The sequence below is a fragment of the Leuciscus leuciscus genome (genome assembly GCF_965113295.1).
Source record: "Leuciscus leuciscus genome assembly, chromosome: 20".
Taxonomy (NCBI): domain Eukaryota; kingdom Metazoa; phylum Chordata; class Actinopteri; order Cypriniformes; family Leuciscidae; genus Leuciscus; species Leuciscus leuciscus.
Genome location: NC_138744.1, coordinates 35130206 through 35157716, shown reverse-complemented (window position 1 = coordinate 35157716; position 27511 = coordinate 35130206). Strand labels below are relative to the sequence as shown.

The 27511-nt window shown below is 36.6% G+C and overlaps 1 protein-coding gene and 1 long non-coding RNA gene across 3 annotated transcripts in view; one reads left to right on the top strand and one right to left on the bottom strand.

The window, feature by feature from the left end:
- Nucleotides 1–18560, top strand: part of LOC309483395 (mannosyl-oligosaccharide 1,2-alpha-mannosidase IA) — a 217689-nt gene extending 199129 nt beyond the window's left edge. The window contains exons 5-12 of one of the 2 annotated variants that reach the window (XM_082149221.1): nt 540–634; nt 3437–3563; nt 4561–4654; nt 7204–7319; nt 8548–8767; nt 13232–13404; nt 15765–15880; nt 16889–18560. In XM_082149221.1, the coding sequence (XP_082005347.1) occupies nt 540–634; nt 3437–3563; nt 4561–4654; nt 7204–7319; nt 8548–8767; nt 13232–13404; nt 15765–15880; nt 16889–17039 (1092 nt within the window). In that variant the 3' untranslated portion in view covers nt 17040–18560. The remainder of the gene's footprint in view (nt 1–539; nt 635–3436; nt 3564–4560; nt 4655–7203; nt 7320–8547; nt 8768–13231; nt 13405–15764; nt 15881–16888) is intronic. The other variant, XM_082149222.1, reaches the window with a different exon arrangement.
- LOC309483426 lies at nt 17539–23172 on the bottom strand. The gene is made up of 2 exons (XR_014200560.1): nt 21006–23172; nt 17539–20954 (listed from the first exon to the last, which is right to left on the bottom strand). It is a non-coding gene; the product is annotated as an uncharacterized lncRNA (long non-coding RNA).
- Nucleotides 23173–27511: the final 4339 nt, after the last annotated feature.

Sequence of the window (27511 nt, the reverse complement as noted above, 5' to 3'; positions counted from 1 at the left end):
TCTACATGTTTGGGGTTGGTAAGATTTTTAAAATGTTTTTCAACAAAGTCTCTTCTTTTGCCAAGGCTGCATTTATTTGATGTAAAAAAATTTATAAATACAAATAATTTATAATAATTTATTCCTGTGATCAAAGCTGAATTTTCAGCATCATTACTCCAGTCTTCAGTGTCACATGATCCTTCGTTCTAATAGAAATCGTTCTAATAGAGTGATTTGATGCTCAAGAAACATTTCTGATCAATTTCAGTGTTGAAAACACTTAATATTTTTGTAAAAGAACAGCATTTTTTTATAATAGAAATCTTTTGTAACATTATAAATGTCTTTACTGTCACTTAAAACTAATAAAAGTATTAATTTCTATCACTAGCAGTGTCCGACTGTTTGGTGCAAAAAAACCTGGAGAGCATGTGAAAAATGTGCCAAACGTTTCGAAAATGAGTCCTTTGAATGTGTGATTCTGAAGAGACACTTGCACAGATGTGTTTGCTACAGCGCAACAGCAGTTAACAGTTTGGTGTTGTTTTATCTTTCAGATATTTAAGCAGAAGGTGTTGGAGCTGGGCGAGAAGTTGTTACCCGCCTTCAACACACCCACCGGCATTCCCAGAGGAGTCATTAACCTGGGCAGGTGAGCATCCCATGCAGCTTCTACCTGTCTGCGCACCGTCCCGTCTGTCGGCCCGAACCCGGCTAGACGCTTCCATTCACAAAGCCATATGCCTCGAATATTACCATTTCTTTCTTGTTTTCCGAACGAAAGCTTTCTGGCACTCCTGTCGCCCACCTGGCTTCCATTAGTCCTCCAGCTCGCTCTGACAGCTGCAGGCAAATTTAATTAACTGATTCTCACGCTAATTCCAGTTAGATGAGTAACAGGAGCCGGTCCCACAGATGGGCTGGGAGAAAGCGGGTCCCGGTGTGGCACTCGGGTTAGTCTTGGTGACACAGACCGAACACACGTCACTACGCTCACACTCTTATTATGACATTCACACTACCGGTCAGAAGTTTAGAATTATTAACATTTCGTGATGTTTTTGGATGCTTATACTCACCAAAGCTGCATTTATTTGATCAAAAATACAGTAAAAACAGTAATATTGTGAAATATTATTACGGTTTAAAAAAACTGTTTTCTATGTGAGTATATTTTAAAATTGTATTTATTCCTGTGATCAAAGCTGAATTTTCAGCATCATTACTCCAGTCTTCAGTGTCACATGATCCTTCAGAAATCATTCTAATATGATGATTTGATGCTCAAGAAACATTTATTATTATCATCAATGTTGAAAACAGTTGTGCTGCTTTTTTATTTTTGTAATAATTCTATTATTGATGTAATCATACTTCACAATATTACTGTTTTTACTGTATTTTACTGTATGGTGGAGCATGAGAGGCTTCTTTTAAAAAATCTAAATGAAAAACTTAATTATTCCAAACTATGCAAGTGAATGTCAGTAAGAGTTGAAGTCAAATCTGTGACAACGTTAGTTAGATGCCAGGCAGCATTTAAGGCATCAAAACATTTATACCTCATTTTGTTCAAATTCCACTGCAGCATCACATGCATAATTCAGGCAGAAGGCAATAATAAATGTGAAATAATTGTCTTCAAAAATCAAGCATTGATTTTTTTAATATAAGTGTTACTCAGCGTAAGCTACTCTGCATCATTCATGATCTGTTTCTTAATATTAAATCTGCTTTAAGCCATTTCTCCCACCGGTGAATCTATCCACCATTTATTTAACAAACATTTAGATTTTTCCGACAAAAGTTTTCTCACTTTCCTGTTCCTCCTCAGACTTCAGCGCTATTGATCGTTCTTTCAGAAGGGAAGCGGTGCGTGGCTCGCTTTCACAATAAGATCCAGAAACAAATAATCTTGTGAATTAGTTCCACAGTTTCACCGAATGTATTCTGCAGGGAGGAGCGAAGCCCGAGTTCATTCAGCATCTCGGTCTCTCCATTTCTCTCTCTTCCCATGTTTCCTCTGCTCAGTTTTTTCCCAGGCAGCAGGAGTGAGTCCAGAAGCTGAACAGTTGAAATTTTAATGACATTTAATCAAAATGAAGAATAAAATGCTCTGGATGTACTGTTCAAACTGTTTTTAAAATTTTTACGTTGTTGCACTTTTTCCAGATGGTCTATTACAGCTTTAAGTGTTTGAATCCCTGGCAAATGAATTGTTAAAGCACTGTTTGTTGGTTAATAAGATCTTAAGTCAAACTTAATCAGGTTTTAGACAAGGACATAGTTCTATAACTGCTGCGATGTCAGTCACCAATCACATTATTACTGCATTGGATGTTAGAAAATCATGTGTTGCACTTTATATTGATTTATCCAAAGCATTTGATTCTGTGGATCATGGTCTTCTTTTCCATAGGCTAAAATGTATAGGTATTAGTAATACAGTGCTGAAGTGTTTTTTTTAACTATTTGACTGGAAGAACTCGGTGTGTAAAGGCAGGTGTTCCTCAAGGGTCTATTTTGGGACCAATTTTATTTTCTATTTCTATAAATTAACTTGGTGTAGGACTAGAGCCAGCAAATGAATACTATTATGCATATTCTATAATATGGCTCCATCTGTAAAAGTGGCAATGGACTCCTTACAGGCTGCTTTTAATTTGGTTCAGACTTCTCTTGTTAACTTAAAATGTGTGCTAAATACCAAAAAGACTAAATATATTATTTTTACACGATTGACACTTAATGGTTTTATGATTAAAACTTTTGATAGCACTCATCTTGAGAGGGTTGCCGCTTATAAATATCAGTATTATTTTGTGAAATATGTAAACATCCTTAAAAGATCAATTTGCATGAGAAGCCAAACTTTGTAGCATAAAATCTTTCCACCAATGCATTTTTTTAACACCTTGATAAAATAAATGCATCAGAGCCATGCTAAACAGTATGTGTACATCACATAGCATCTGATATGTGAAACAGCTTATTCAGGACAGTAATATATAAAAAATAACATGCACTTTTTATGATCCCTCTTATTTTGTTAAAACGATTAACATATTCTGCAAGTGAGTAAAATTATGAGCAGAACTGTAATGCAACTTTTTGGTGGTGTGCATGTCAATTCTGTGCAAACCATCTGAGATGTTCCTAGATGGAATAAATTTGAATGTTAAATATGTTTTTTAAAAACTGCATCATTATTGATTTTGCATTAAGCATGTAATGTTCTCGTGTGGGATGAAGTGAAGGCTTTTAGCACGTCTGTGTTAAACAGTTCCTGCCGTTTCCACTGCGCTCATTTTCCCAGCAAATGACAAGTGCGCTGGCATCCGCTTTCCATGGTTTGGTGATTTGTTGCCATGGCCGCACTGTTACCTGCCTTGTTGCCATGGCAGCGGTGTGGCGTGGGTGTTGGTGCTCACTGTGCCTGGTTTGCTCTCTGTTGCAGTGGCACCAGCTGGAGTTGGGGCTGGGCATCGGCCGGGAGCAGTATCCTGGCAGAGTTCGGGACGCTCCACCTGGAGTTCGTTCACCTGTCCCAACTGTCTGGAAACCCAGTGTTCACTGAGAAGGCAAGAGTCATTTGTCTTCTGATGATTTACATTAATGTAATACCAATATTTCAGTAGTCAGTAAAATGTTACGGTTCTCACAGTACTATTCGAAAATTAAATATAATAATCATTAATAGCATTTAAATTAACTAATTTCATTTAATATAAGTAAATAAAACATTAAACATTAGCATGTAGCCTTTAAATATTGTTCAGTTAAATAAACACTGCATTTAAAAAATATATTGAAAAGTTAGTAATAAAATGAAGGGAAAAAACACATTACAGGATACAGATCTAGTGGCAAGTCTATTCACTTACACTTTAAAGGGGTCATTACATGTATTTTTATAGTATTTTAATATGTGCACTTTGTTTGCTCAAAAACAGCAAAAAACTAATATATATGTGGAAAAGACGATTATTTTCGACTCTCATTCTGACCTTCTAGGTGTGTCCCAATTTTCATACTTATGCCCTGGTCTATGTCGTTTTTGTAGTATAAATATAAATATTCCAAAAAGAAAAAGTGCACTTAAAGTACCCGGATGATGCACTTAATTAACCGAAAAATTACGTTTAGGGTCTGATGATGTAAAACTATTGGTGGAGGTCTTGCTCTGGAGGCGGTCATATGCTAATGAATTTCCCTTTATGATATCACAAATCCCACAATATCCAAATGTGCTGTTTTTGGAGCTTGATTAAATAAATGCTTTGTTTATAATGAGGTGGACGCTTTAAGCTGTGAAACTTGCAGGATGTTTTAATGGTACAAAGATCAAGGCAATTTTGATTTCTCATATCATGACCCCTTTAATACTTAATGCATGGATCAGTTTTGACATTCAAATTATGAGCAACTGAGTAAAAACTCTCATTACAATAAAAATTGTGGTACTCTGTAAGTATCGACTCGGTACCGAAGTACTGGTGCGTTTGACAACACTAATTTACACTGAGAGGACAGGATACGGGCATTGAATGAACTGTGTGGTTTTGTCTTTTTTATCAGGTGATGAACATCCGAAAGCTGTTGAACAAAATGGAGAAGCCTCATGGTCTATATCCCAACTTCCTGAGTCCCGTCAGTGGAAATTGGGTGCAGCGTAAGTAATATCTCAGTGATTTTAAATCATTTGAAACAAACAGCTACTACACTGTTATTGGTGGCATTATCAAATTAGCTGAACAATTTTTGTCTTGTTTCCCTGTAAAATATCTAAACATCCTTAAAAGATAATTTTGCATGAGAAGCAAAACTTTTTAGCATAAACCTTACTATTTTTTCTTTTCATGCTTTGAACAATAAAAGTTCCATAAAATAAACTTAATTAAAAATATTTTCCCAGACAACAAATCCTGATATCTTGTGGAGTTTTGTCTTGTTTTAAGAAGGTTTTTCCTGGAAAACAAGACAAAAATACTGATTAAGACACATTGAGTCCACATCTGCAGTATACCACCAATGCATATTTAACACTTTAATAAAAATAAGTGCACCATAGCCACATTAAACTTTTGTTGTTATGACAATCATGGTTTCCCATGATTGGAGGTATGTGTACATGCAACTTCGATGGTGTGCATGTCACTTCTGTGCAACTTTTATCGTGGAAAAATGCTTTGGATTGTTGGATTGGCGGCATTATCAAATTAGGCAAAATATTTTAAAAACGAATGTACGTCTGCATCGATAGCATCATGGTCAGCGTGCCGACATAGCACCGTTGCGCTTCGGGTGACCCGAGTTCGAATCCCGGCTCGTGGACCTTTCCCGATCCCGTCCCCCGTCTATCTCCCACCTCGCTTCCTGTCCACTCTATACTATCCTATGACAATAAAGGCAAAAATCACAGCTGTTCTAATTACAGCTGTTCCTATTCTCTGGAAAAAGCGCGTGTGTGTGTACGTGTGTATGTGCGTGCATGTGCACGTGTGTGTGCGCGTGCGTGCGTGTGTGTGTGCGCGTGCGTGCGTGCGTGTGTGTGTGTGTGTGTGCGCATTTTATTTGGGCTTTCCCATTATCCAACACTAAAAACCTTTAATTATTGAGACTCTTAAAAAAATATATATATATATATTTCCAAATATTTACATTTACTGTATTTGTAGATTCACACGGCCTGTGCACACCTAGAACGATGTGCTTGAACAACATAAAATTATGAAATATTTGTAAACAATGTTTCCCACAATATTCACACTGAGGATGATGCCAAGTGTTTTGCCATTCTCATGCAATTCTCTCGTTCTAATGCAAAGAGTTCAAATCTTCTTAGTAAAATATTTCAAACTTGTAAAGATGTAGTATTTTCATTGTAACAAGCGTAAATGTGGTGGAGTGTGTCCAAACGTTTTACTGGTGTGTTGGACATTCTATTGGTTTATCAGTGGCTGGTGCGCTGGGTCATGAGAGCGGCTCTCACAAGCTCCATCTTTGAGTTTCACAATGCAATTATTCTGGCATCCATGACATCAACTGAGCCAGTGCGGCTCTCCTGTCAAGCAGGGACACGAGCCCACAGCCAAGAGTTATTAAAATGATAATAAATCCCATTACCTTTTGGAAATTGAATCTTTCATATTCACCTGAAAAACAGGGGAAACATTTTTTTTTCCCTTTATTAGGGTGAATGTAATCTGCAACTGCAGCACTAATTGGTGTAGCATGGGAATGTCTAATGAGTCTCAGAGATATGGAGAAGAGACCGCGCGCGACACACTCATTCTGATTTGCATATGAATGGAGCGAAGGGCGGATACAAACATTCCTGGCATTATGTTTGTTGATTCCGATTATAGTACCAGGATCATCCCTGAACCGAACACAATGAAGGGTGTGCATATAAATAGAAACCATTCACTTCTAATCCTGGCATTAGAATAACAGAAATAACTGAATATCAGGAAACCTGCTGAGATTACGCCTGGGAGATATTTAACCTCAAAATCAAAAATGGAGAATCAAAATTCTCTTTTATTATAAATAAAAAGATAGTATATGTATATATGTATATATATATATATATGTATATGTATATATATATATATATATATATATATATATATATATATATATATATATACGTAAAGGAAAATTATAAATAGGTATAATTGTAAAATGATAAATAATTGTTTTACTCTAAATAAATATGTGTGTGTGTGTGTGTGTGTGTGTGTGTGTGTGTGTGTGTGTGTGTGTGTGTGTGTGTGTGTGTGTGTGTGTGTGTGTGTGTGTGTGTGTGTGTGTGTGTGTGTGTGTGTGTGTGTGTGTGTGTGTGTGTGTGTGTGTGTGTCTGTGTGTGTGTGTGTGTCTGTGTGTGTCTGTGTCCGTGTGTCTGTGTCCGTGTGTGTGTGTGTGTGTGTGTGTGTCCGTGTGCGTGCGTACGTGCGTGTGTGTGTGTGTGTGCACGTGCGTATGTGTGTTTGTATTGGCCTATTTTAGGACCATCACAAATTTCTTTGAGTGCAGTTATCTTTACTTTACTGTGTTGACATATTTGATTGCAGTTGAAGCTGGACATATCAAACTTCAATGCATAATGTAAAAAAAAATCTTATTGCCCCTAAAAATAGGCTTAATTTTCTTTATTCAAAATATTTTGTATCATCATTTTGGGGTTTCAGAGTTGTTGTCGTGTTCTCTTTTTCTCAGATCATGTCTCGATTGGAGGTCTCGGGGACAGTTTCTACGAGTACCTGATCAAATCCTTCCTGATGTCAGATAAGACTGATGAGGAGGCCAAGAAGATGTACTACAGCGCTATGGAGGTATGGAAATATCATTCATAACATTCACCACTTTGATTGATCATTCTAAACCTTACCAATGGCATTTACAAAGCATTATTTTATTATGCTATCATTTATTTTTCTTGCAATTTAGTTGCATGTACTATTTCTGCTCTTCAGTATGTTCAGAAAAAAAAAGAAAAGTGTGTAAAATAGATTAGTTTAAGATTAGATTCGCCTCTCGACTCGCACTCATCCTGATCCAAGAGCTCAAATCTAACCGTGATACGGAGAGAGCGAACACACTGTCACTCATTATCACTTCATTTGCATATTAGCGTTCTCATTAGATAATGTTTCCCTTGAAAAATGTGATCTGGCAAGATATTAATTACATTTATAATCAGAAAAGGGCACTTTCATCAGCCTAATGTTAATAAAATGTATAACATGTTTTCATGTGTACAGTGCTTTTGATTAATTTTAGAGGTGGTGTTGGTGGAATTGTTTTTAAAGTTGATGTGAAATATTTGCTAGCCAGACACTTGATGATATTTGAACTCTGTGTCTTGATCATGAATTTTGATTTCATGTGGGTTTAAGTGGGTTGTATACATTTGATGATGCAAAATGGAGAAAACCGATGACACAACCATGGAGAAGAAGTTTTGTTTGAGACTTGGAGAGGAAGACGCAAAGAAAGAGCAGAGCAAAACAAAACGATGAGTCATTCGCTATTGATCGTCCATGATGGCTTGTGCTGTTTTGTGCTTGTTTTAAGAGGCGAAAACATAAAAACGCAGAGGGGAGAGACAGATTTCAGCAGACTCTCTGAAATAAACAGCACTGAGATCTTTTCCCATATAGTCTTTGGCAGATTTACACACCTTCAAGTGTCAAAGTCCCGATAGAATCTCAATGAGGCTTGACTTCAATTCACCACGCAGCGTACTGTCGTATACTATACATAAAACATTTTATGCATAAATGTCGGCACCTAAGGCAATATATGCACGCTGTCCCAGTTTTATATGTGCATGGATTCAAGCTTTATTGAAATCCAGCGTCGCCTTGATTTCAAAGCACTTTACAAATCTAACGGATGTTTCATCCACTCGTACACAAAACACGTCCATCCATCTGTTTTTCATAGGAAGCGTGTGCGACTGCGATTAATAGCTGCGTTATCTTCAGCATGCATGTATCGTTTCTCCACCGCTGGTGGTTGAAATGTTTCAATGTTGCCATTTTCCCTGTCAATGTCCAGGCCATCGAGACGAACCTGGTGCAGAAGTCTCCGGGCGGATTGACGTACGTGGCCGAGTGGCGAGGCGGCATCCTGGACCATAAGATGGGGCATCTGGCCTGTTTCTCCGGCGGGATGATCGGCATCGGTGCTGAAGACGGGCCGGAGGGACAGAAGCAGCACTACCTGGATCTGGCAGCTGAGATCACTCACACCTGCCACGAGTCCTACAGCCGCTCAGGTCGGTTCGCTGAGAGAGACGGGGTTATATCTGAATGGTCTCAGGAAGCAATGTTAGTTGGAGTTGGTGAAAATACTCCTCATTTAAAGTAGGAACTGAACAGCAGCTCTCCTAAATCGACTCTTTAAAATGCAGAAAGTCATTACAGTCACAATCACATTAAGTAAATTAACTTTAAAGTAATATACTATTATAGTATATTTATTAATAATTTGAATTTGTTTTTTAATATTTAGTTTTAATTTCAATTTCAAGTAATTTTTTAATCCATTTTTGTACATCATTTTATTTATTTTTATGTATCTTTATTTTCATTTTTGTAATTTTAGTGCTTAACTGAAAACCCAAATCTATTAAAGATAGTTTTAGTTTACTGAAATAAGGTTCTAAATAATTTAAATATAAGATGAAAAACGAACTAACTGAAATAAGTAGAAGTAGAAGTACTAGAATTTGTGGAAGCTTGTTTCCGCAACAGAATAAAACATTTTAAAAGATAACTGCGACTAGATCTGGACTTTATAACTCTCAGTTGCGACTTTATATCACACAGTTCTGACTTTATATCTCCCAATTCTGAGAAATAAAGTCAGAACTGTGCGATATAAAGTCGCAATTGCAAGTTATAAAGTCAGAATTGTGTGATATAAAGTCGCAATTGAGAGTTATAAAGTCCAATTCTAAGGAAAAAAGGACTTATGGAAAATTTATGGAAAACAAACAAGCTTGTTTACACCATAAAACATTTTAAAAGGTAATTCTATCTCACAATTGCAAGTTTATATCACACAATTCTGACTTTATAACTCGCAATTGTGACTTTTGTATTCTGTGGTGGAAACAAGCTTCCATAAAAATAAATAAAAATAAATGTACGCTATACAGAAATATAAAACAACTGGTACAGAATAAAACATTTTAAAAGATAACTGCGACTAGATCTGGACTTTATAACTCTCAGTTGCGACTTTATATCACACAGTTCTGACTTTATATCTCCCAATTCTGAGAAATAAAGTCAGAACTGTGTGATATAAAGTCGCAATTGCAAGTTATAAAGTCAGAATTGTGTGATATAAAGTCACAATTGAGAGTTATAAAGTCTAATTCTAAGGAAAAAAGGACTTATGGAAATTTTATGGAAGCTTGTTTCCACCATAAAACATTTTAAAAGGTAATTCTATCTCACAATTGCGACTTTATATCACACAATTCTGACTTTATAACTTGCAATTGCGACTTTTTTATTCTGTGGTGGAAACAAGCTTCCATAAAAATGACTAAAACTGAAATAAAAATAAATGTACGCTATACAGAAATATAAAACAACTGGTAACACTTTACATTTGTTAACATTAGTTAATGTATTAACTAGCATGAACTAACCCTGAGCAATATATTTGTTACTGTATTTGTTAATCTTTGTTAATGTTAGTTAATAAAAATCCAGCTGTTCATTGTTTGTTCATGTTAGTTCACAGTGCATTAATGCTAACAAATACAACATTTGATGTTAATAATGTATTAGTAAATGTTGAAATTAACATTAACAAAAATGAATAAATGCTGTAGAAGTGCTGTTCATTATTAGTTAATATTAACTAAAGTAGTTAAATAATGTTAACTAATCAAACTTTATTGTAAAGTGTTACCAAAAAACGAATAAAATGCATGCTGAAAATATAAGAAAAGCTGATTTAAAATATGAATGAATAGTATGTAAACGCTTCTAAAATAAAGCTGGAATGATGTAAAATGGAGGGTTGCAGTTTAGTTAGTAAGGGATTTGACTCCTACTGATCTGTGAGAAAACGTTGAAAGGCAGCTTCCCCAGAAATATCCCTTTGTCTTATCTTTCTCTTCATGCTTCCAGCTTGTCTGTGTTACTGAAAATCCAATCTGTTGCCGCTCAGATAGAGGAAGGCCATTACTCTCCCGGATAATCACAACCTCTTTCCTCAGACTGTGTTGGTTTCTCAGACATCAGAAGCAAACAAATGAGATGAAGTCCAACCTGGTTGGGATCAAAAGTAGCACAAATTGTGCTGGTCTTCACAGCGCTCTCATCAAGAGATACAGCAGGAGTGAAATAACATGTTTGATCTCGTCTCTGCACACAATTTCTGACCTCGCGTCTCTCTTCAAATATAACACGGCTGAACAACATATGACTCAATCTCACCAAACCTGTTGAGAACATTTAAAAAGACAAATGATTTTAGGAACATTACGATTTCTTTAATTACGATTTTGTTTAATGAAAAAAATATTTTCACCCCAAAATTCTCATTCCCCAAAATCATTATTGTGAAAACATTTATTTTCAAGTATTTATATATCATTGTTGTATTTCTTGTATTGCCTTTAAAGGGATCAGTACAGCTTTGGATCAGTAGAAAACCTGTAGTATTTTATTTTCGAACTACTGGGCTTCCCTCCCTCATATCCCCCTGAGACGAGAGATTTATGTATTTTTTGTCTGGAAAAAATTCTCCGATGACGCAAAAATCATCATTTTGCGTCATCTGAGGATTTTTTGGCCAGAGGCTAAAGACTATAGCCAGTAGTAGGGGCTGTCCCGCATGTGTTCAACCCGCCCATAGGAGGTGGGATCTCACTCACAGAATTTTAAGTTTCGAGTCAACTAGTAGCCTAGCCTAGTTGTTTAACTGCGCACTCTTACTGGTAGGCGTGGCTTGGGAGTGGCCTCGTAGGGCAGCGAAGCAAGTGCATTCTGGGAGTTGTTGTCTTTCACCAACATGAGCCAAACATACATTTTCTGGCTTTTCTCAGTCTAGAAGGCTCCAAATTCACATTTCTACTACATAAATGACCCATTTTAAATACACATTCATCTTTCCAGAGGTGAAATATCCCTTTAAATAATTATTCATTTTATTACTGTACTACAGTAAAAAAAAATTACTGTATTAAAATGTGAATCTAAGGAGAATCACTTATTTAAAAAATGTTTTTTTAAAGATGCTGTAACGTGGGGAAAATGAGGAATGAGAGATGCAAATAAGATTTAATGAAAATAAGAGTCAGAATAATACAAATAATAACAAAAAACGCAAACAACACAAGGAGCAGAACTGAGACACCAAACAAATAGCCATAAATTACAAGACCTGACAATCAATACTGGAAATACTGGGAAATACTGTCTTATGTTTTACTTTTATTAACATATTCTCTTCATTATAATATGCCCGAGTGTGCCTTGAAGCTCAAAGAAGCTGTTATATTAAACAGGTTTGGAGAAACGCCGTGCCATATATCGAGAAGTGTCATATTAATGTAGGCGATAAATGCTTCCCTGTGGGAGAAGCGACATCACCGTAACATAATCACTGCCATACTACACTTAAATACAACCGCCACGCCATGCTAAATATTGTTCCAGGATGAAGTGGTGTAATATTGCTAAAGAGACGAGGAATTGAGACAAAACAAACCAAAATCAGTATGCAAATTAAAATGTTTATTCAGAAGAGAGTGTTCTCTCAGACTGGAGCTGCTTGTAATTTTAGATTTAAGGGGCATAATGGGATACATTTGGGTTTGTTATGTTATGTTCTGCATTGTGTTTTTAAAAAGACGTCCTCACAGACCGGCTGGTGATCATAGTTTGCACAAACCACACACACATTTGTGTTTACTACCTCAGGTTTCTCCATGCTGTAAAAACACAAAGCTCATCGCATCTGCTAGTATTTACACCATCTGAGGAATCATTATGAGGGAGATTAAAGACTAACTAGCATCTCTGTTTTTAGTGCATATAACACTTTTAGTGAGAGCAATAGACATGCGTTCTGTTTTCTCTGTAACACTTTACAACAAAGTTTCATTTGTTAACATGAACTAACAATGAACATTACTTCTACAACATTTATTAATCTTATTTGATGTTAATCTCAAGTTCTCAACATTTACTAAGCGGGTTATCTTCATCTATTCTGTGCACGTTAATGTATCGTAGGTTCATCTTGTGTGGAATAAATTTGTAGCATGTGAATATCGCAATATAACTTGCTTGGCTTCATAAAATCATTCTATGAATGTGATTTTCAAAAATTCACAGATCAATGGCATAAAGTCAACCAGCCGTAGTGACTTGCCGTCCAGCGATTGACACGTTGTCAATGTGAATGTACTTTAATGCAGAGATACACATGAAAACCACCTTAATTAGAAAGTAAAATACTGTTATTGTTTTGGCAATGTGAAATTTGTTTCACAACCCATTTTATTGTAGTGTGACAGTGTCAAATCGTATTGTGATTGGATTGTCAGTGTATCCGAACAGAAATAGGTTATTGGAGTTTCAGATGTTTTTACATTGCAATGAATTATCAAATCATTATTTCCTTTAAGAATAATGTGCATTGATTAATCTTTCACAATAAGACCAGGAACAGTATTTAGAGTCCGTGTTTAAACATTTTTCTATGTCAACAGCCACCAAACTTGGTCCAGAGGCTTTCCGTTTTGATGGAGGAGCGGAGGCCACAGCCACCCGCCTGAGTGACCGCTACTACATCCTGAGGCCAGAGGTCATCGAGAGCTACATGTACATGTGGCGTTTGACCCATGACCCCAAGTACAGGGAGTGGGGCTGGGAGGCGGTGGAGGTGTGTGAGACATCTGTGAAATCAAACAAACACATATTCAAAATTGAATGTGAATATTGAGGCTATTGGTAAAAAAAAATATGGGTTTTCAATAGCTGAAAGTATTACCCCGATATTAAAAATGTGGTTACAGAAAATAGCATATTTTTTTGCAATAATTCGAGGGATGGATGGATGGATTCATGGATTCATAGACCGATAGATTCAATAATACATACATATATGGATGAATGGATGGATGAATGAATGAATGGATGGATGGATGGATGGATGGATGAATGAATGAATGAATGAATGAATGAATGAATGAATGAATGAATGGATGGATGGATGGATGGATGGATGGATGGATGGATGAATGAATGAATGAATGAATGAATGGATGGATGGATGGATGGATGGATGGATGGATGGATGGATGGATGGATGGATGGATGGATGGATGGATGAATGAATGAATGGATAGATGGATGGATGGATGGATGGATGAATGGATGAATGGATGGATGAATGAATGAATGAATGGATGGATGGATGGATGGATGGATGGATGGATGGATGGATGGATGGATGGATGGATGGATGGATAGAGCGATAGATTCAATAATACTATACATATACATGGATGGATGGATGGATTCATGGATTCATAGACTGATAGATTCAATAATGCATACATATATATATGGGTGGATGGATGGATTCATAGATCGATATATTCAATAATACATACATATATGGATGGATGGATGGATTCATAGACTGATAGATTCAATAATACATACAATTCAATAATATATACATGGATGGATGGATGGATTTATAGAGCGATAGATTCAATAATACATACATATATACATGGATGGATGGGTGAATTCATAGATCGATATATTCAATGGATGGATATAGATAGACACACAACCTTCTGTACTATATTTGATAATGCAGCGAGAGGTTGAGGATCTCAAGGTCTTACGTGGCACTTATTCGCATTAGCTTTGGTAAATGAATGGTTGGCTATGGCTGTTCTATTAAATATAGCTCATGTTAAAGCGCTGCACTCCCTCCAACAGACTGACATGTTAATTACTGGGTGCAGGAGGTGGAGAGGAACGCAAATGCATTTGTCAAATACATCTTCAAACCAACTCATGAGACAATCCTAATTATAGTCTAGATGTCTACCTTTGTTTGAGGTTAATAGAGCATTAATTTGCCATGTCAGCTCTTTTTTTATTCACTGCTCAAATTTAGCGGTAAATCTTCTCCACTTAGAATAGCAGAAATAAAATAGCAAAAAAATAGCAGTTATGTTTGTCACGAACTGCTCCGAGACAAGAAGGTTGAGGATCCAAATGCAGTATTTATTGAACAGGGTAATCCAAAGATGTAATCCAAAGTACAGGCAAGGTCAAACACAGTCAGGCAGTCCATACAAACAAACACAACAAGGCAGGGAACACGGGAAAGAGTAATCCACGGAACAGGCAAGAAATCCAAAACCAAGAGACATGAAACCCGGGAGAAATGCTCGGAATTGCAGTGTAATACTAAACAAGACTTTGCAGGGAATGAGTGAGTGTACATGGTTTAAATAAGCTTAGACTGACAAGGTAATAAGACACAGGTGGATGCAATGAGGGATGGTGAGTCCGGGCAGTGAGTTATGGGAAATGTAGTTTATGAGGGAATGACAATAGTCTGATGTGGAGTGCCCTCTGGTGGCTCTCATGGGCACTCCAGCTGGTGACCGTTACACTGTTGTTTTAAAGGATGTACTCACAAATATCTTGTAATGTATTCCTGTGATCAAAGCTGAAGTTTCAGCATCATTACTCCAGTCTTCAGTGTCACATGATCCTTCAGAAATCATTATAATATGCTGATTTGCTGCTTAAGAAACATGTCTTATTATTATCAATGTTGAAAACAGTTTTCATTTCATTTAATTTTTTTCAGGATTCTTTGATTCTATAACTTTTATTTGAAATAGAAATCTTCTGTATCATTATAAATGTCTTTACTGTCACTTATGATCAAATAATGCATCCTTTCTGATGAAAAGTATGAATGCAATGTCGCTTTATACACAAAAAGTAAATCTTTGAAACAATATTAATTTATTAATGATATTTCTTCTCCAATTTAACAGTCTATTTAACTATCCTAACAATGCATGATTATATAGTTATTTGCATTTTATTATTTACAATAACTTTTTTTTCCTGCTGTTGTGAACTGCTAATATAAGGTTACTGATACTGTACTAGGAAGTGTCACATGATCTGTATTGTTTCTGGGCACATTGTAATTATAAACATGTGGATAAATCCTCACGCTCAAGCGGTTTGTCTTCACAGGCGTTAGAGCAGCATTGTCGCGTAGACGCGGGTTTCTCAGGAATCAGAGATGTGTACGCCTCTACTGTCAGTCACGACAACATGCAGCAAAGCTTCTTCCTGTCCGAGACTCTCAAGTAAGTTCATTATCACCCTCGTGTTCTGAATCCTCTCATCTATGGGTTTGATAATGAATCGTGGAATCACAGTAGAGTAATTTGCACTGAATGCCGTTCATGCAGAACTTCAGTTTGAACTATAAGGATGATTAACACAAGATGATATAAAAAGACTTAAGATGCATTGATATGGTTTCTCTGCGGATGAGATCATTTGGTGGTATTTACTAGAGCTTTTGTGCTGTAAGCTTTGAATTTTCTTACCCTGTCAAATGCTTAAACTACAGTATGGACAGTACGATAACTCTTTGAAAATATCACAGTATATGGGATTACTCAGTTTGATCTATTGTTGATTTATTTGTCAATCTTAAAGGTGAAAAAAACCTCTCCTAAATAATTAACAGTAAATATACTCATCTGTAGTGAAATACCTAATGAAATATGAACTTAACCTTTCTGAGTTAAATGTAACGTTAAGTGACGTGTTCACAAGCTGTTTTACTAACGTATGAAACTCTGATTGAGGCGATTACATGAGACATATTTCAGTAAGGCATTACACTTATAGATTTATATATATATTTTTGGAGCTCAACAACATCCGTCCTCGTTGACTTTAGTTGTATAGAAAACAGAAGTGTCAAATGTCCTTTTGTGATTCATAGAAGCATTCAAAAGTAGACTGGTATTGCCACAATGGCAGTGTTCAAGTGCCCCTATTATGATATTTTAAAGGTTCCTAATTTAGTTTCCTAAAAAAAGGTTTGCAGAATCGATTCTTTCTTTTGGGAGACAAAAACTCAATTGATCGTGCACTTTAATCCTTCAAACTGTGCAGACCTTTTAAATTGACAAACAGCGACATTACACACTACATGAAAGATAATATCCGAAAAAGTATAATAAGGAAGAATGTCATTTTAAAGAATGTCATGCATCCAAAAAAGCATAATAGGGGCACTTTAAAGAATGTCATGCTGTATTTTGATGAGTTTTGTTAACCCTGTCCTTATGCGATCACAGATACCTGTACCTGCTGTTCTCGGACGACGACCTGCTGTCTCTTGAGGACTGGGTGTTTAACACGGAGGCTCACCCGCTGCCCGTCATACGCCAAACATGCCTGCAGGAGCACAGCACCAAGCCAGACGACGGACAGACGCGCCTGGAGTAATATCCACCGTTACACACACAAACACACACACATGAAACATGGATTCAAAGGCAGGGCCGCAACCTCACGGTCTTGACTTGGATTCTCAGCTCCTTTCCTGTAAAGGATCTCTTTATATAAATATATATATATATATATATATACACACACGCTGTGATTGTATATCTCTGAGCCGAGACTTCCTGCTCTCCTCGGTGGGCAGAAGCCAGCGCAATTTTCCGTGGACAATCAGTGAAACGTGACTTTCATGAGAAGAGCACCTTTTTTTCTTTGCTTCTTTCCTCTGTGAGGAAAAAACGAATAACTTGCAGCCCCGAATCTGTGGGAGGAGCACCGTATGATGCTGGGCCATGCTGAGCGAAAGAGAAAACCACTTTTCTTCACGTCTCACCTGTAATTTATCTTTTCTTTCATCCTTTCATTGTGTATTCCTTTCCCACCTCTTCTGCCAAAGCGTTTGCGATCTTTTTTATTTCATTTTCTCTCCCCATCTGTGATATTTTGATTTTGGGTCCAGTTTTGTGGCATTGTTTTTTTTCTTTCTTTATTATTTCAAGGCAAAGCAAAAGACAAGGGTATTTACAAAGGTTCCTTTGCAAAATGTATTGTACAAAATCCTTTCATTTAAACAGGAATGATGTCATTTGCAGGGCGGGATTGTTTTGTGTGATTCTAGTGCTCATATTCTTTACACTCGTATTTTGTAATGCTTTGACTGCGTCGTGAGCCTCGGTGTTGTGCACGACATGCCATGTTTTCAAAGACCAGCATCACAAGAGTGGAAAAACACACACTTGCACTGACACCGTATGGCCACTAGGGCTGGGTGATGTTTCATGACAGTTTCATGATTCTTCTTTTGATTCATTTCCGTGAATCAGTTCAAATTCAGTTCCACTTCAATTAATAGAATCAAAACACTGAAAACAAAGATTCATCGCATCAACAATTTCACAAATGTTCTTGAAAGTCCCCTTTTGATGCTTTTTTATATTGTTTTAGTAGAAATATTTGTGATATTGGTGCGTGTAAATGAAAACATAACATCAGTTGAACACAGTGTATCTTAATTAAATAAGTCCTGCATATTTTAACCCACCAAAAAAAATTGTGAAATTGCCTGTGATTTTAGCACTATAGCCCAGCCCTATCGACCACAGTCGGCTCAAAGCATCGATGGTGAATGTGACGTTTTTTCGAGGGGTTTTCTTCCCCAAAGCGACGCCGTCAGACACAGTAATGGTGGAATAAGTCTTTACATGATGAATGTGCGTAATTCATGTCATTAATTGTTTCTATTTTCTCTCTCTTTCTCTTTTCTAATTTTTATGGACATTTATGAAAGACTCGTTCTTTTCGTTTTCCTCAGGTGTTTCTGTACAAGTTTTGATTACAGTTATTTGCACTATTCATTACGGTAGTGCTGATCATTGTTAATTTTAACATCTCTCATTGTTAAATATTTTCAAATACTGGTAAAAGATCTGTGCGATTTATACATTTAAAACGAGTGCACAAATGCTCCAAGTGTCTTTTTTTCATTCCCTGCATTTCCACCAGCTCACATTAGCTTTTAAAACATGTTATTAATCTTCGACCTGCGTTAAGTGCCACTTACATCCTCAAAATACTGCACACGATTCATAGGTTTTGGCATGAGTAGTGTGTACTTTGGTGACCCCCATTAGGTTTTATAAAGCATTAGATCCACAAATCCCAGATAAACAATCACATCTATTACTTTAGTACATCCTAGACATGCCCACATCGCTAGTTATTGCTGTTACTCATCACTAGCTCTCACTGAAAATGAATGACTTTTGTTTGCTTCACTGCAATTTCTGCATCACCAAACTGAATTGCAAAAACAATGACCGTTTTCGAACAGGTTTCCCTACCAGACAAGCAGGTAGTCCCGCCCCAAATTCACATCATTGGTTGAATCGATGTTGTATACTCAATGATGATTGGTTATATTTACAGTGTCTGCATATCAATCTGGGCAATCAGAGCATACTTTAACATCAACATTAATTTTAAAGTGCAACATTAACAATTGCACACTTCACCTTTAAAGTCCCCATGAAATCAAAATGTTATTGTTTTTTGGCTTTTAGTATGAATATGTTAGCCTTACTGTTATCTATAAGCTAGTGTGCTCCAAAACAATGACAGAATTCGCATTTAGAAGATATAAGTGTTCAAAACTTAGTCTTTCACTTCCGCCAAAATGGATGAGTGATTTTGATGACATCACTCTGCACTTCAGCTTCTCATCAGATTTTCTGTCCAATCAAATGCTCTCTAGAATCTGAAGCCCCGCCCCCTACATTATAAATAGACGCTGAATCTGCGGCTGAAATCAGTCACTTGTTCACACATTTACTATTTTCTACATGATGAATGGCACATTTTGCACTAAATAGGGGATAGGCAACGATTCAGACAGTGTAAATATGCTTTCCATTGGGGCGAATGAAGTCTGGTTTCCCGTTAGTGTCACATGACCCGCCGCAGCTCCGGACCAGAGACCAGATACACAGAGCGAATCATATGAGTGAGTCGGTGCAGACCACAACACGTCTAAAGTTTATTTATTATTAGGATAAACCCCTTGAGATGTATCATCTCGTTTTTGAGGGGGTCCCAACATATAACACAATAATTACATAACCACAGAGAAGTGAAAAATCAAAACAAAACAAAACAAACAGAAAAAACAACAACAAAAACAAACAACAACAACACCTGCATATATTCATAAAAAAAAACACAAACCACCAAAAGGCCAAGATGGTCAATAATAAATAAATGAGTAAACAGTTGAGTATGAGTACATGTTTAACTACAGTCAGATATAAACATTAGGTATGCGCAGTAGATCTGAAAATTGTATGCATCTTTAGTAACAAAGGCAGTTTATCTTAAAGTGATGAGCAGACAAGGCATGTTTAAACAAACCAAGTAAAGAAATTGATCTTATTTCCACAGATAGATTATTCCAATCTGCTGGAGCCTTAAACTTAAAAGCTGAGAAACTTGAAAGGACAGAGAAATAAACTTGAGTAGAGTGCCGCACCTCGTAATTTGGTGTATAAGGTACAAGATACTGTTTTAAATACGGAGGATAATTGATGTAAATACATTTAAATATAAGTTGAAGCCAATGAGTGTGTCTTCTACTACTTAGAGATGGCCAATTAAGTGCATTATACATTATACAATGATGAGTAAGACAAGGACATCCAAGAGCAAATCTGCAAAGTCTATTATATACTGTGTTAAGTGGAGCAAGGTCTGAGTTAAATGCATTTTGGTATACAACATCACAATAATCAATAATTGGAAGTATAAGTTGAGGGGCAAGTTTTATACGAACACTGCGCGTAAAGCAATTCCGAACACGATATAAAATATTGATTCCAAAGTTCACTTTACGTAACACTTGCTCAATGTGTAATTTGAATGAGAGTTCAGTATCATGCCATACACCAAGATATTTGATCTTATCAACTTTATGCAGAGAAGAGCCATCATTACAGTTTATTTCACAGGAACCAGATTTTGATTTGAGTTTTTGTCTAGTGCCAAAGATAATATAATAGGACTTTGTTTTATTAAGCAGTAATTTATTATGTGCAAGCCAATCTTGAAGGATAATGAAGTCAAACTGAAGAGAAGCTTGAAGTTGTGGTAGATTAGGTTTAGATATATATATGACAGTATCATCTGCTTAAAGTTGAACAGAACAGTTATTAAAAATGGATGGTAAATCATTTATATAAATAGAAAAAATAAATGGTCCCAATGTTGAGCCCTGGGGCACTCCTCTGTCTTGAGTCAAAAAATCTGATTTACTTCCCTGTAGGACTACACATTGTTTTCTATTATGCAAGTATGAATTAAACCACAAAACTGCATTTTCAGAGAGGCCGATATCATGGAGCTTATCTAAAAGAAGATAACGATCAACAAAATCAAAAGCTTTAGTTAAATCAATAAAAATGGCACCTATGAGATCACCATTATCTGAAGCACAGAACACATCATTAGTGAGTTTAAGTAGAGCAGTAGTTGTGGAGTGATTAGACCTGAAGCCGGATTGAAATTGTGATAAAATATTATTGCTAGTGAAAGTTGATTATAAATTAATTTTTCAAAAACTTTAGCAATAGAACATATAATAGATATAGGTGTATAATTGTTTGGGTCAAGTACATCTCCATTTTTATAGATTGGTGTGATGCGTGCACATTTCCAGATGGCTATCGGATCCATTTGAATTCTGCACAGAATGCTGTATTTTAAAGTGATATAGAGGAGATTAGGAGGAAACTGTGGCGTTACTGAGCTCAACGGCTCTGGCCGAGCTGTGATATAAATGAAATGCTATTGGCTATTTAAAAAAAGGGGAGAAGCTTTTCGATATGTCTTCCTGTTTCAGTGGAAATAACGTCAACACATTTAATAATGCTGCACGATTCAAGGCACTTCGGTGGGCCTTTATGAGCTCTTTATGAGACCTGCGGCTGCACATCAGTTTCCGCTCTGACTGAAGCATCATCAGCTGCAGATCCAACCAACAGCTCAATACAGCGGACCTCTCGGGCCCAAGACAGCTCTGAAAGGTCAATTCTGTTAGTCGTTGCATTTCAAATGATATTGCATGCACAGTTTTGCCACTAAGGGCTCTGTAACTGCTCTCTTCTATGCCTTTTTTTCCATTTCAGGTCAATTTCTGTCATGGTGCATCAGCAGTTTGAAGGGAATCTGCATGCAGATCGATCTCAGCCATTCGATGAGCACGTTGAGTGCTGAAGTTTGTTACCGTTACATCAGAGCCATAGAGAGAGAGAGTTGCGACACTCTTTGATGTCGCCGCTATGGCTGTCACGTGGTTCATGTAAGCCCCAATAGTTCCAAAACGTACGCTGGCTGTCATGTTCTTCTATGGGACAGACAGCAGCGATTGCATTATTGAACGGTAAATATAAAATAAAACACACACCCAAGTACTTTTTCAGCTGTTATTGCATTATTGCATTTTGTTAATGTCAGTTTTGCATTTGGAGATAAGTTTTAGGCTATATTTTTGGAGGGAAAAGCTTAGTGTTCATGTTCGCATGGGTAGTAGCACTGGCTTTAGCGGCTCTAACTTAACTTTTCCATATCATTCATCTGATGATGGACGTCTCATGATATTTATTTTAGCACAACTGGGCTGTATTAGGCTATTGATTCCCGTGATTTTGCTTATAAATTTTGATTCAGCCATTAGCCTACCTTCGTGATCACGCAAAGAGGTCTGCCGTGGCGGTCCGTTCAGAATTCGCTTAGAAGCTATAGCTCACTTCTTCTGATGAAAGTGGCCACCCCCAGGACCACAACGTGAAACATGATCATGTTAAGACTAAGAATATTATTTTAAGATTAAGGCCATACACATTATCAAAACTATAACAGATTAAAAACGAATTTAAGCATGGCTGATACAAATGGGTTTTCAAATAAAATATTTTTTATTAAACAATGACAGACAACAAAAATGTGTGCTTGTGTGTGTGAACAAGAAAAACAAAAACCAGGGGCAGGTGATCCATGAAACAGACAGGACTGGTGATGGCCATAACAATCCTAAAGGTCCAGCATTGTTTTCACAAGCCGCTTCACTCAAGACAATAATAACATAATGAAAAGTTAGTATATCCCAAAAAATTAAATTAAATAAAAGTTGCTATAAAGGTGGTAGCGATTCATTACCGAACTCTTAGCTGACGAAGTCGCGCTAGCTAACAGGCAGTGCTTGAAAATTGGTTGAAACAACCAACATAAAATATAAATAATTACGCTGTGCATGTACAAATGAAGACCAGTATAAGCATCGCAAAGGGCCTCTGATACAATATAGACAGTTGACAATTCAAAAGAGGTCGATATTTCGGCAACTTAACTCTGGAACAACTCGACGCGCAGCAATGTAAGTGAATGGTGTCCAACGCCCACATGACAGTGTTTGGAACTATTCCGATCTTCAAATCCCGGAAGTAGGCGGTTAAAAGCGCCGCCATTATTTACAACGGAGGTCTATGGGAGTGTCGCAACTCTCTCTCTCTATGGCTCTGCGTTACAGTAACACGAGTGTATTCACATTTGCATACATGCTTCTATCTTTCTCTCCTTACTGCAAACCTTCCTCTTTCCTGTTGAAATGAACCTGAAATGGCAATGGGAACCATTTCAATTCCACAATGTTATGCATTTCTTAGTGAAACTTAAGCCCTATTCGGATGGGACTAGTTTTCTAAACAATGTTTAGTTACAATTCTTGTCAACCAACATCTGTGATTTCATGTACCGTTTCGGACTGGACTGACGAGTTTATTACTGGGAGTGGGAATGTGTGTGTTTTAGATGATGGCGTTACAGAAGGTAATGTGCTGTGCTAAGTATCTGACCTGACACTGATATTAAAATGAGCAGTTTCCACTATTTGGCTCTGTTTATTAATAAAAAAATTTCGCCGGATACCATCCGTACTGAAATTAAATGAAAGCATCCCAAAGATTGGTGCGCAAACGGTAGCTCAGGTCAAAAGACACATGAGGAGGAGCATTAGTAGAATACAATATCGGCAATCAGGCATTTTAATTCTGAAGGGATTGCTGAAAAACACTAGGTAATTTGCCCTGAAATTTGTGTGAGAAAAACACAGACAACATGTCAGATTCGGACAGGATTACAAGCACAAAGTACGCCTGGGAAACATGAACTTCTCTAACATCCTTTCATGAAAACTATAGTGTCATCCAAATAGGACTGAATGAGTAAAAAATAGAGTGTATGCTGAAAAAAAATGGTGTAGGGTTTACTTTGAAAGAGTTTTCACTCAGGAATTGCACAAATAATAACAAAGAAACAGCAAGTAACATTGAATTAAATATGACATTTTGTAGTAGTAGCCTAGTTGTATAAACTACTTTAACTCATTTTAAATGGAAATATAAGGAATTTGTGACATCAAGAAAGTTGAAAGTTATTATATTTTATTATTAAGACATTATTATTAATATAAGAATTATGAATAGCGTGCACTGATGAATTGTTCACAATAAGACAAGGAACACGAATTAAGAAAGTAAAAGGCTTGATTTTGAACTTTTAAGTCATAAAAACAGCATTAAATGAAGTTTTTTTTAATATAAAATCTAAAGGAATAAACGCTGTAATGATGGCAGTGTGAGATGAGAGGTGTGTGACTGAGATCTGCTCACGGGAGGTTGATTACACCTGTAATTGATGGAGTCTGTCGGCAGGATAAGCGCGTTTCCAGTAATTAGCACAGCAAAATGAATGCTGAGATTTTGTTATGCTATCTTTCATAAAGTTCTGTAGATGTATTGCTGCGTACAGTCATTACATTTTCTTCAGCTCTCGGCTTATATCAGTTATATTAATTACACATTTGTGAATATTAATTCTCAGTGATTTCCATTCGGGGTTGATCAATTATGTTTCCCCAGTTTGTCCCATCACAATTATGTGAAAGGTCTCACTGAGAGCATGGATCAATTATACTTAATGAGTTTACTAAATTATACTGTCTATGTCCAAAGAGGACATTTATTGATACCAAGACTCGTTCTGAGCGTGATCCACAGTGTGTTGTGGGTTTTTACCCAGAAACCACTAAGACTGAAAATTCCCAGCAAGTAAAACATATAATTAAATGTGAAATTTTGAAGCAGAAACACTGAAATGGTGTTTTCATGTAAAACGTACAGTACTCCAATAACCGACTCGACTCTTTCTGTGAACCTGATTCATAAAATTTCATCATAAAGGCATAATACAGCGGGTAAAACCAATTCATGAAAAATAATACAAGTAAAATATGCACAAAAAAGTTTTTTTTTTTTTTACATTTTAGCTGCAAAAAGAGATAACTCCTTTAATTTGTTTTGCTGCATGTTAAAGTGTTTCTTTTGGCTCTTTTCCGGATATCAGTCTGACACACAAACGTTCCATTTTCCCACTTTGAAGTCTGTGAAAGTCATTCACGGTTAATAATAACAATATGGAGGACAGACATAAGCAAAAATATTAGCAATAAAAAGTCAGTTTCGCCACTGTTTCTAGATGATTACATGAATAAGTCTGTAAATAATGACAGTTTTCATTCTTTAGTGGCCTGACCCTTTAATGCAGTATACGCTTTAGAAGTAAAACTATGATTAGGTACATTTTATACTGTATAATATTCAACTGATTTGAATGTATGTTATAGGGATGATTGATTGCCTTCTATTGCGTTAAGAGTAAAAATATCTTTGAGATGCATTATATAATATAATTTTGAATGCATTATGCAATGCATGATAAAATGCTTGAAGTGAAGCTGGTGTGCAGTTGTTCAGTGTGCCACACACACACACACACACACACACACACACACACCTCCTTCAGTTGCTGTTGTCACTGGCAGTGACCAGGGAAATATGAGCTGAATAATGCAGGACTGTTCCCGTCTCCTCCTGCGTTTGTTCCTGAGCCGTCATGCTCTGTAGCTTCTTATTCCACTCTTTCTTCTCACATTGTGTCTGTTCGGTTTCATGGGTTGTTGAGCATCGCCTCTCAATTTTCTCTCAGGGTTGCTATAGTTGGAAAAAATGGGTCACGAAAAAAGAGTTTCTCATTTTTAGAACAACTCTCGTAGTTTGTGTAAGGGAATTGTTCACCTAAAATAAAAAAGTGTAGCACCCTCATGTGTAGCTCGAGTCATAACTTCTGTTATGGTTCTTTTATGATCCGGTATGTTTGGAGCCAGACAGTCATGGTTAGTATGAACTATAATTGAAGATACTTACACAGAGAAAATAACACCATGCAGGTTTGGAGTAAAAAAAAACCATGGTGAATTAATCCCTCAATCCCATTTAAAGAAGGAACTCGTGAGCTTAATTTTGAGAAACACGTTTTAATCATGATTTGTGTTTGTTTGTGCTCTCGTGTTTCTCCAGAGGTCTTTCCTCATGATGCACTATGATTATTCTCTATGATCTATTTTCTCTACAGACATTCTTGGATTATAACGTATTTCAGAAATTCTCTTTTTTCAAGCACTTATGTTTGAGATTTTCATCAAATATGTGTATCTCAAGACAGAGATACAAATTAGTACACATATATTTGAGTACCAACATTTGATCAACAGGAAAATTTTGACTTTTTGGAAGTCAAGCCAAGTCAAGTCAAGCCAAGTTCAGTGATGTTTAATTTTTTTATATAAAAAAAGAAAAGTAATTAATTTAGTACATTTATATATATAGCCACTTTGGAGAAAACCGTGATGTCATCGTCCAGCTCAGTTCAGTTCTCATATAATGGAGTCAATGCTGGCAGATCAATAATATTGTTGAATATTAAATTAAATGTCCTCCTACTAAGCAAGCCAAAAGCCAATGGCGACAAAGGCGAAGAAAGGCGAAAAAGGCGACAGTGGCAAGGAACCAAAACAGTAGTATCGAGTTCTTCTAAGCTATCTGGGATGCTGAGCAGATGAAAATGATTTGGTATATTATTAATAAAGCAATCTTTAGTTGCTGAAGTTATGGTTCTAACATATTTGTAACACGGAGTCGGCTTTGCAGCCTTGGCTACATGGAGTATACACGAGACTAGATAATGATCTGAGATGTCATCGCTCTGCTGCAGAATTTCAACAGCATCAGCACTGATTCCATGTGATAATATTAGATCTAGAGTATGATTACGACAATGAGTGGGTCCTGACACATGTTGTCTAACTCCAATAGAGTTCAGAATGTCTTTAAATGCCAATCCCAATGCATCTTTTTCGTTATCTACATGTATATTAAAATCACCAACAATTAGGACTATCTGCAGCCAGTACTAACTCTGATAGAAAATCAGCAAATTCTTTGATAAAGTCTGTATGGTGCCCTGGTGGCCTGTATACAATAGCCAGCACAGATGTCAAGTGTGATTTATCATTTACACTAGATAGTGTTACACTAAGCACCAACACTTCAAAAGAATTATATTTGAAACTAGACTTGTCAGTAATTCTGAAGATATTACTATAAATTACAGCAACACCTCCCCCTTTTCCTTTCAGACGTGGCTCGTTTTTCTAACAGTAATCTTGGGGGGTGGACTCATTTAAAGTAATGTGCTTTTAAAGTAAGGGATCGAATATTCAGCAACCCGAGCTTTATCATTTGTTCATCTGTATTATATCTGTTTTTTATTTGTTGAACATCAATTAAATTATTACCCTTAAATGGGTTTGGGAGTTTTTTGTATTTCCTAATTCGGGGAACAGACACGGTCTCTATATGATGATATCTAGGTGAAAGAGGCTCTATGTGATGGGATTTATGTGACCTCAGTGAGGTGGGACAGCTAGTAGACGGTCGGTTTAGCCAGTCTGTCTGCTTCCTGACCTGAGCCCC